General features: G+C 35.9%; 1 protein-coding gene across 1 annotated transcript; it reads right to left on the reverse strand.

The window, feature by feature from the left end:
- Nucleotides 1-8,328: 8,328 nt before the first annotated feature.
- On the reverse strand, nt 8,329-11,045 carry LOC149779263 (uncharacterized). Its single transcript, XM_089938594.1, has one exon. The coding sequence runs from the start codon at nt 11,043-11,045 to the stop codon at nt 8,907-8,909; it is 2,139 nt and encodes a 712-aa protein (XP_089794720.1). The 3' UTR covers nt 8,329-8,906.
- Nucleotides 11,046-12,111: the final 1,066 nt, after the last annotated feature.

Consider the following 12,111-nt stretch of genomic DNA (forward strand, 5'->3'; position numbering starts at 1 on the left):
ATGAGTTGATTCGAGGTAAGTTTATATTGCACCATAGTTTTATATGAGAACATTTAAGACTATTGGGATTCATTCGGATCATTCTATATTTTTTCTCGTGATACCATATTTTCGGTTTAATTGGAACTTAGATCACACAATATGGTAGTGTCTCTAAAAAGTTTCACTTTGCATTGTAAAAATTAGACGGTTCAAGCAATGGTGCGATTTAGATGAAATACTGCAAAAGTACCTGTTATATCGCGCAAATATACCGCTCAGGTGTCCTAGTGGTTAAAGCGTCCGCCTCGGATGCTGGAGGTCGTGGGTTCTATCCCCGGCCGAGTCGTACCGAAGATTAACAAAACTGGTACTAACAGCTGCCTTGCTTGGCGCTCAGCATTAAGACGTCAGTGTTAGGACTGGTCGGCCTGGTGTCAGGATAATGTGACGGGGTGGGACATCATCCTTTATGTCTGCGACATGATGCCCCAGTGTAAGACATCACTATAAACTGCCACACTGCATACATCGTAGCGATATGACTGAAAAATTGTTAAAGCTATGTTAAAAATCCAAATCACACACACACACACATCGCGCAAATGCGCAGACAAGCGAAAGGAACATCGTTTTCTCCACGAATTGGTATTTTCCACCCAATCATCGCTATTTTAAGCACAATAAACAATCACTGTCTTTTTTGTTTATCGCTTCTCAATGTGCATTGTAAAACAGTCTCAGCATCTCACTTGGTATTTTTGCCAACTTTTCTCGAGAATTAAGATTCAATATTCAAGATTCCAGGTGAAATTCCGTGTATATGCTGGCTAATCCGGATCAAATATTACAATGTTGAGGTTGATGGGACAATTGTAAACCAGTTTAAATAAATGTATTTTCTATATCAACCTCGGACAGTTAAAAGATAGGGCCTGTAATATGATATTTAAAACTGATTTTCGACCACAACATATTTTCGTGCTGTTGTTCTTATCAATAACAAAAGATATACAACAATTATGCTGAAATAAACTAGTTCAAAGTTTAATATATTCTCTAGGTTTATTGACTATATATAATAATATGATATTAATATCTGAATGGAAGGTTTAGTAAAACTTCTGTTTGAAGCTACTGTCGTAAACAATCTAAATTTGAACTACACACATTTATCCTTCTTTCCCACCCCTTCACCTTAATCTGGCAGTGGCCATGATGGACGTCCGGCAACGTGACATTCGGGTGAATGTGTGTATGTGGTTTCATGGCTAACATCTAGGCAGATGAGGAGTAGCGATAACAGACTTATGCGCTACGGGACGGATGGACGTAGAGCGACAGATCACGAACAACAGGCCAACTCATACGCTCATCTAGTCCATATTCAGTAGAGCTATAACCGATTAAGTTGTACATTTATGTTCTAATTCCTTCATCTTCTTTTCAATATGATAATAGCACATACAATTGAAGGTGATAAAAAGTATTTCATTTCCTTCTTGTTGCCAAATTCCTGGATTTCAGTGTACTAATAACAATAACTGTCCAAACAAAAAAGATGCAGAAACAAAATTTGGCAAGATGATATGTTTCTTCCGCTGGCAAAAGTATGTAGGACAGTTTAAATCACACTTTTGGTGATGAACATATTGTGATGCTACAAAACGTTACATAATTAATTTTAAAAACTTCTTCTCTACTCTTTCCTCGATACTATCGATGTTCGCAAAGAAAATAAACAGTAGGACTTCGTGATAAAGCTTCATAATAAAAACGTACCTGCCACTAATAAACAGCATGTCACTTCTCGCGCACCTCACCTCGGCAATAAAAGTCAATCGACATCTTCTATTTTACAAAAGGAATATGCTCTCCTAGAAGCTTTAAAACTTCACTGAACCTAAATCATGACGAAAAAAACTTACCCATTTCCAATATAATCTCTGATGTACCAATCACGTTTCTTCCACTGATTCTGAAATCAACATATAATCCAGCTTTGAATTTTATCTAGTTCTTTGCAAAGTTGATCTGGTTATTCCGCTTTGTCTAACATTAGTTACACTGATTATTTTTCTTATCCGTGGGACTGTACGGTTTGCTGAATATCGCTTATAGTGCAATTTAACAAGTAATTCTTGCTTACAATAATCAGCTTCTTCTTACGAAATTGTAACAAATGTGTTACTCCATTCAATTTAAAGGCATGACCAAATAATTCATGGAATATTTCGACTGTACGTATCCCACTTTCATGTGATGTCGCTTGGAATGCGCTGAACATATTACTGTTTGCCGCTGTTTAACCAGAATGAAAACAATTTCCGCCTGTTGTCGGGTATGACTCATATTATTGAAAGAACATTTGCTACTTCTTTTAATATGAAAGTGAAATAATAGAAAATAATATAAATTTGACTGCATTTAAAAGTAATTTAGCTAGATTTTACTTTGAAAACAAATGTCTTCTAGGTGGGTGTTGTATTATAGTTCCTTCTCCAGATACAATCGTAACCTTCCGGGACATACGTAGTGCATGTGAAGGTATGACTCAAATTTTGATGCTATCGAGTACAGGGATTTTGTTTTAGTATATACAAAATGCGAATGTCATTATATAAAAGTTAACTGTGTGGTAAACTGAATGCGCTTTTAAATTTATCTGCTGCACTAGTGCACATTTTCAATTTACTCCATTTGATTTGCGAAAACTTAAGCTAAGTATACACGTGTATGCTCGTGTATTAAGCTGGTTCGGGTCGAACGCAGGCAATCACAGAGGCCGGTTCTGAACAGAAGCAAAGATTGGCGATAAACAGCACACGTTTCTGTGTTTTTCAAAACCGCTTATTTAGCGGCTATGGCGCAGAGTGGGTCTGGCGGATGAATACAAGTGCAGTTACTGAGCGACATCAGCAGACGTTTCAAAACCAGTTTAGTCTAGTTGCATGCGGAATATTATTTAAATTAATAATGGGATGGTATGAATCGATCTGCATCGATTTTTATTTTCTCATTTTATTGGTATGAAATAATTATTAAATCAACGTGATTAACGTAAAGTTTCGTACACTGAGGAACAAATTAAAAAACTCTGGCTAAGCCATTAATTGGATAATTTGGCTTTATACGAACCCAAAGTAAACAATTTCATGGCTTCGCTTCTGCACGCCTATTATACAAGCAGAGATCATCAATAAACACTTCCTTCGTATGGTCCCAGAATACAATTAATTTTACTATTTTTTCTCTACATTTGCTTCTTATTACTAGACTTTCCACTGTGTGACAATCAATGCAAATCATATGTTAATCTAAACTACCTTCAAAGATGACTTCACGGTGAAGTTATTGTTATTGGTTCACCGGCATTTTATTTAAAGGGTGGACAGAAAACAGACCAGGCTACAATGGAACACACTTCCGAATCAACACCAAGATCTTTTTACTCACTGTACACTCTCGCCAAAACACACAAAGACAACCACACCATAAATTCACATTCTAACGAATAAACAATTGTCTTTAAATCCATACTAAGAATGCTTGAATCCAACAAAAGGAGACAGGAAAAATGCACTAAAAATAGACTGCGACTACATTGGTGGGTACTGAACCGGAACTATTAATTGTGATCTGTTTCCATTCCCAAAGATTAACAGGTGTCCCACAAATGGGCGTTACCTTGGAAGACAGTATTAAGGGAGTAATCACTCACAACTGTTGCAATTTATAGTGTATAACAGTGTTATGTAAACGTATCTGCTCAAAGTAAATCATGACCTATTGTTGCTTTAAAATTAAATATTAAGATAGACTAAACACAGTGTATGCTCTGTCTTTTAAATGTCATCATAAACATCCATACGAAAATAATAGATTGGTAAAGGTTTTTAGAATGACAGCATGGTACTAAACTGTGTCAAATATTTAATGTGTTTTCACTAAATACTAACAGCTAACCACAATGCAGCGTTCCCACACTTTGCGCCGCTTATACCCTAATACTTGTTTGTCAGTTCCCGTATGTCCAAGAAAACAATCTGAGTAATCATCGATGAAGAATCTGGACTCTGTATGCATCACATGAGAAAAGACTGAGCGCCTTTCAAATGAGATGCCTCCGACGCATACTCGGTATCACCTGGAGCAATCGAGTAACGGACAACGAGTTACTCGAGCGTATCAAGATGGATGGATGACGGATGGATCCCCAAATACATTCTTTATTCGGAACTCGCCTCTGACATAAGGTCGATAGGATGGCCACATCGCCGCTACAAGGATGTCTGCAACCATGACATTAAAGCCATTGACATCGATGTCAACAAATGGGAAGAGCTCACTCTAGACAGATCAAACTGGCAACATGCTCTGATCACTGGTCTGAAAAAGTTTCTGAGCGATAGGCATTTAGTATCTGTTAATAGTCAATCCATTTGTGAAGGGCCAGATTTTACTTTTTTCTCAACCGATGGCAAATCAAAATCTTTGATAGACCATATGCTATTGCAAAAAAGTAAATTCGATTTAGTGGTTAAGGCAGAAATAATAGATGATCATCCTTTGAACATTTCAGATCATCTTCCTGTAAAAATAGAGTTGGTCACACCTTTAGTACATAATGCAACAATGGCTGACGAGCATATCATTCATTCCATAAATAAATATATATAAGGAAGCAACACGCAATGAATTGTTAGCGCAGATGCATAAAGCGAAACTATCGACGAATGTCGATATTGAAATTATTATTCAAGGCATCATAAAGATTTTACATGAAGCAGCTTCTAGGTTTCTCCCCATAAAGAGGTTTTGCCCATACTCTAACCCTTACTGTAAACTACTAAACGGAAAAAAAGTTTCACACGGAAATGCGGCTGAAACGCAGGGTATGGAGTTCTAATGGTAGGCCAAGAGGCTGGGAATATATGTCATACGCGAACTATAAGAAAGAGAAGAAATTGTTTGCAAAAGAATTATTGAAAGCTAAAGAAAAATACGATAGAGATCAATCTAGTGAACTTGAAAAGGCTGCAGAGATCGATATTTCTACATTCTGTAAGTTTATATGGAATAAAAGAAATAAACGCGATTACATTCACGAAATCGAATCAAACGGAAAAAATTGTACGCGATCATGACTCTATTAGAGTGTTATGGGCAAATCATTTCTCCAGTTTATCACTGCCTGACAATACGTATCTGTACGATGAGAATCATTACCAGATGGTCTTAGTAGAGGTTAGAAAACAGACTAAAGAAACCTATTCACACTTTGATGAAGTTGTTGATAAAATTACCACTAGAGACGAAATCAGTAGTGCAATTAGCTCTCTCAATAAAGATAAGGCATGTGGCCACAACAGTATTGGTGCTGAGCATTTACTGTTTGCGGACCCTCCAAGCAGTGTAAAATTACTTGAAATTATATTCACAAAAGTGTACGAGGCCGAGAAGTACCCGTGCCACTTTAAACAAGGCTTGGTAATACCAATATTCAAAGGAGGAGGAAAGAATAAATTAGATATGAATAATTACCGCGATATAACTATAATTCCAGTGCTTCAGAAAGTTCTAGAACAAATTATATATAGTAGACTACTTATATTTTCTAAGCTGATTTCTTTTCCAAATCCATTCCAACAGGGTATTTATAAATAATTGCGGAAGTATCACTGCAGCGTTCTGTATTAAAGAATCTATATGCTTTTAGTTGGATAAAAATACTCCTGTCTATGCTATATTTCTTGATAATGCTAAAGCCATCAACACAGTTTAGCACAACGGATTATTCTACACGTTGTACAGACTTGGCATCAAAGGGAAGACCTGGCGCATCACGAAAGACTCGTTTGAGAGAGTAGCAAGCTCTGTTTTATTTGCGGGCAAGCTGTCCAAACGCTTCGATATTAGGCAGGGTGTAGGACAGGGCAGTATCTTGTCTGCCTGGTTCTTTCTTGTAATGATAGATGATTTGATCACGGAATTAGATCACACTTTGCGAGGTCTAAATCTTGTCGATCTCCACCTGCCTTGTGTCTTATTAGCAGATGACACAACTGTAATGTCTAACTCGCATCATTCAATGCAACAGCTGCTTGATACAATTTCGAATTATGCGAAAAGGTGGAGATTAAGATATAACGCAGATAAAAGTTGCACCATCTTGTTTACTAACAAAAGAACGCCTGGTATACCTTCTTTTATGCTCGACAAATCTCCGATTCCAGCAGTCAAAAATAAGAAGTATGCCGTCATACCTCTAAAATACAACTTAAAACCAAACGACGCGATAAAAGAAGCATGTGATAAAGGCAAACACTTGTTAGCCTCTTTATATTTTATTGGTATCAGAGATAGAAGAATGAATCCTCTAACAAGTCTGAAGATTTGGAAAAGAATTATTCTACCCTCGGTCCTATATGGATATGAACTATGGTCAGGTATCACAAACTCGAATATAGAAGAACTTGAGTTATGTCAGAGATATGCAGCGCGACGTATGCAAGCTTTCAATAAATATTCGCCTATGGAGGCAACGAGTAGTACCTTAGGACTCTGGTCAATGGAAGCATACATAGATGGGATGAAATTGCTCTTTTCCAACCGATTGTGTAAGGGCGATTGGACTTTTATCTGGAGAACGATTTTTATTATGCGCTTATGTCAGTATCTGAACAACCCGCTAAAACAGACGGGCTTTATACCAGATATTGACAGAATAACTAAGAAATATGGTAGTGTTCTTTTAGCCTATGCAGCAAGAGTACAAACAGAAGAAAAACTCGTCTAGAAGCGACATATTATTGATATTATTCAAAACCATGAAGAAACTACATGGAGAGCAAATATGGAACTAAGGGGTGATATAATTCACTTCAGAAACATTCATTTGGACTTAAAACAAAGTAGTATATGGTTTCCATCCATGTTATGGTCTCTCTCTGAAGTAATGAAACTATATATCATGCCTGTTGGTAAAGTTATGGTATGTAAACTCTGTGGAAAAGAGACTGACGACAGAGCGAAACATCTTATTTTAGGTTGCGAAATACTGCTTGAGGAACGAAACGTTTTCTTTGAGAGAGTGATTGACTCTTTAGAAGTGAGAGATAGTGTTAACTTATTCAATCAAGAAGAAGATATATTGGTGGAGACACTTCTTGGAAGCAGTGTTGACTTCATGTCGTCTATTGACGATGATGTATCAGATAGGCTCATGTTGGTGACCGCAAACAGCATAGCTTCATTCTACAATAAAATGTGTGCCCTACAATCAACTAACATGTTCTAACATGATATAAAAATTAAGTAGTAAATTAACATTAAAATTAAACAATTAAAGGCCTAATTCTTCTTGTCAAATCCGCAAATTTTGTTGTATGACATCTCTGTGTGTGTGTGTGTGTGTGTGTGTGTGTGTGTTTATGTACTTGTTTATGTATTTGTTTATGTATATTTCCTAAAGATTTCTATATGGTTTTCTGTATTTAAACTATGTATATATCATGTTTGCGTTCCCGTCTATAATGTGTCTCATAATTTTATGATATGTATAATATGTATCTTAGTAATATGATATAATCTTTGTTGAAGAGGTAATTAAATCATTTAGACAGTCAGTCATAGATAAATGCATACACGCACGCATACGCGCAAACAAGCATATATATGCATAAATATATGCGTCATATGAAGAAAAAAACTACATATAGAATTACACTGTTATAAGTTTTTCATTTCATTTTCGTTGCTATCTGAACTTAATGTTAAGCACATACCACTATAGACGTATTAACTTTTCTAAATATTATTATCATCAAGCAACTGTTAAACGATCAGTGCCATGCTCAGCCAGATGATTGCAGATTTGCATAATTGCAGGTATTGAGATATTTAGTTTTGTCAATACGGTAGCTGACACAGTATTACTATTGTATCTTTGTCACTTTTCTGTTCTATTTTATGATCGTGTATTATCCTGAATTTGTTTAATCTGATGTAATCTCTTTTGAAGAGGAAATAAAGTCCGTCAATCAGTGAGTCAGTCAGTGAGTCAGTCAGTCATACATACATACATACATACATACACACACACACACACATACATACATACATACGTACATACATACATACATACATACATACATACATACATACATACATACATACATACATGCATGCATGCATGCATGCATGCATACATACATACATACATACATACATACATACCTAGAAAACGACGCATGCTTGACAAGGCACAGTTTACATTCGATAAGCATTAAACTTGACTTTTATTAAACTAGACCATCATTCAAAATGAGGACGCTTAAACGCGTCTTTCAAAACCCATCACATGACAAAACAAGCTATCTTTGTTTAAGTTTATATAAATACTGCAAATATCTATAATAATAAATAATCAAATAATAATTATTGCAACCTACAAGAAATTGGATATGGATGTATCTTTTAGAGAAGTGTGCGTAATATAAATTTTAAAACAAAAAACTTCACCAGATATAATATTCTCTTGATCGGTAATTTTCATGTTGCTGTAGTGAAATATTTACCGTCCAGGGATAATGTTCTGTTAACACATTCGAAAAACAGAAAATATAGTATGGGTTTTATTGTAATGGACGCTCGCAAAGTAGTTATCGAAGATTACTGATTTTTCTTCCAAGGATTCTAAGGTCAACCAATGAAACCTTTTCTGAATTTGCTTTTTACAAATTAAAGCTAGTACGTACCTCATATGCTCAATTTTCAAGACTTACTTAGATTTTGGTAAAATAAATCGATCCTTGCATTCATGACAGATAAATATCCAGAAGTGACACCCTGACACTGAATCAAACCCACTAGTGGTTGAAAATTTGGAATATTTACCACTTAATGTTTTAATTTCTGTGACGCATTCATCTAGAAACATAGTTCTTCTGAAACAGAATTCCTAGGTAGATCCTAGCAGCGTTGTGATGTGGACAAAGTTTAAGAGATTTATTGAAGCAAACGAAAGCATTTATAAACTGGGACTCTCTCATGAAACAGTAACCAAGGAGATTCAGTTCTGTCTGTCTATGTGGCATGTTTGGCTCTGTCCTTATCACGTGTATCATGTTGTCCAACGCAGCCTGTTGATGTCTCTCTTTTCCTAACCTGCAGAAATTCAAATATTGAAAGAAGTACAGGCACATAAAGCAATCTACATCTGCACATTCATTCCATGAACCTTTGTTCGCATCCCTTAACTCCGGGCGTGCTCCAACTGACCTGAAGATTTCCATTTTCAGCGGTGCGGGGGCAATTGGGGTCTCTGACGGGAGATATACGACGCTAAAGGATATTTGGTTCTTCAGCAGATCTTCCGGACCGTATGTTTCTGTACTAATCTTATCGAAAATGAAATGACGATTACATATTGGAGTGTATGGTGCATGAATTTTACTCGAAAACATAAATCTCATTTTATGATCACTCATATGCTGCAGACAATTCTCTGTCAAATCACAATCCCCGAGCATGGTTCCAAGTCCACAAAGCTTTAGTCTTACTGATGTAGCATCACTGTTAATCCCAAGTGACAAACACATTGATGCGAAAGCCGTCAGATAACTCGCTTCCTCCTGGGATAAAGAATGTACATTTTCTTTGCATACAGAAGCCACATGAAACCCCACTCGTGACAACAACATCATTAGGACATGATATAGATATATTCGTAATGTGTGAGGTGCGTGTTGCAAAGCATACATTATGCTTCTTATATAGCTTGTCATAATGTTGTATTCCTGAGGAATCTCTCGAAGCATAACATTCCTGCAATGGATTAGCCTCAGGAAACATGACGTATAGTCCATACATGTTTCTAGAGTTACATTTACCTTGAGGATTATTAAGTTCCAAATCATGTCCAAACTGCTACTATCATGCATTAGAAGCTCTCCGAGATTACAGCATTCTAATCTAAGCAGCATTCGGCAATCTTCGGATAAAAGAAGTCCCAGTACCTTAGTTAAAATGAGCTGTGTTGCTCCGAATATCTTTCTGTCATAAATGTTGTTCGTAACGATAAAATAGTCAGGACAATATCCTACAATGGCCCACTCGTACAACTGTTTAATACACAAAGTAAGACAGTATAGAAGGTTTTCAGTGCGCCACAATTCAGTCGGTGTTCTTTCCCTCACCCACAACATGCAAACCTTGCAATGATAGCTTGAAAAGGCATCGCCAAGGACAGGTTCAATGTATGTTTTCTTTATCATTTTTAGCAACGCATATACTTTCATCACTGTGTCTTCAAAAGACCTTGTGAGTTCTCTTTCTGTGAAAGAGAAAGATAATCTCCATTCCAGATCGCTTTCATGGCTGTGTGGGTGTCCAACTTGAACAACAAAGCAGCCATCTTTCCTTGCATTTTCTAGATGATGCGAAGCAGGCCATCCTTTTCGGCTCCGTTGGAACCATTCATGTGCCTGATTAGGCCATTGTGTGCACTGAATGGCATATACATTATCAATGCACATCCCTTCCGTATTATTTCCAATACGCACTGCTGGGCCCGAGGAAACGTCACCAGTAAGCAATATACTAACTAATTGGTTGGATTTCACAGTTCTGTCATATGAATCTACTCTACAGAACTCGTTCTGATAATGGAATACTGGAACAGGAGTATTGTCAGGTAGCATTATTACTTCCTGTAGTTTAACATAACCAGGATGAGTATGGTCATCATGCACCATGAGGAGATTGTCCTTGTCGGGCTGACAATCAGTTAGGTCTGTGACCAACTGTACTCTCCCATCCCAATTTAATATGTCAAGATCTGAATTTAGTCCTGGTCCTGTAGATCCTTCTCCTCTACTGCCAAAAATACATTGAAACACATTATATTCTTTTAAAAAACGATCTGCGATGTTCACGAAAAACTCATGTGCAGTGGCAACCATGACCTTCCTATTCCGATCTTCCTCTGAGTAGCCGATTACATCTAGGATGGTGGATACCCTCTCAGACATAGAGCGGTAGTAGTCTGGGACATGTTGATACATGCCACCTGAAATTTCAAAAATAAATTTCCATAGTGATTTTAAAACATTACACACATTTCATTTATCCAACTTGAATCATCAACATCATAATCATCATTACCATAATCAACTGATCATTACAGTAGAAAAGTAAATCATAAGAACCTACTGAGACACAATCATGGCTTTTTATACTTAATGTTTGAAAAGTCAATCCTGTGGTTGTTGCATAAATTTATGTCATCCAAATCATTTTCAGTGTAGAATATTTATTTTTATTATTATTTTATTATTATTATCATTATTATTATTATTATTATTATTATTATTATTGCTATTATTATTATTATTGTTGTTGTTGTTTTAATGTTATTACTGTTATAGAAATAGTTGTAGTACAGGATATAGGTGTTAAGTGAAGTTTTCATAAACGTTTTGAATATATGTGAAAAAAATGCGTCAACAATTTTCGGTTATCCTTGTCCATTTGGCTCATGAGTAATGAATTTTTAAAATGTCTCATGCCGTTATTGCTTATTAATATACAAACAGACATCCTTCTTTGTGCTTTATGAAAAAAACAAGTGCAAATCATGTGCTTGTTTTTGTAACAGTTTTGTTGACACCAATAAAAAACAAATTAATCTAAAACTTTCTCAAATTCCCCAAAATACAAATTTCCAATTTTCTCCACTTAATAAACAAATTGAATTACGACTGTGGTTGTTTCATTTCTTTATAAATAAACCTTTCCGTTCTAATATGTACTCTTATGACTATATGGTCTGAAATTAGATAAAATAAAGGAGCGATAACCAACAAGCTTTGTACAATTCAACAAAAAAATGTATTTTTTTAGAATGGAAAGTGAAAATTTAAAAAATAACGTACAGTATTTTTAATTAAATCCAAAATAGTTCTAAACATTTTGTCATAGGTCCAAAGGAAAATAATTGTACTTAAATTCCATTGCAGTTCCAAAATAAATTCCAACACAGAATGTATTGATGCTCCTGTAGTCTCGAACATGCTCATGTGCCAATGACCTGGATTGTGATGAGGTGACAACAGTCTTTCAGTGTATCAC

Source organism: Sinohyriopsis cumingii, chromosome 17, assembly GCF_028554795.1.
Source record: "Sinohyriopsis cumingii isolate HCF-2022 chromosome 17, ASM2855479v2, whole genome shotgun sequence".
Lineage (NCBI taxonomy): Eukaryota > Metazoa > Mollusca > Bivalvia > Unionida > Unionidae > Sinohyriopsis > Sinohyriopsis cumingii.

Excerpts from the sequence above, each read along its gene's own strand:
- LOC149779263 (XM_089938594.1), bottom strand. The coding sequence starts at position 11,045 with ATGTATCAACATGTCCCAGACTACTACCGCTCTATGTCTGAGAGGGTA.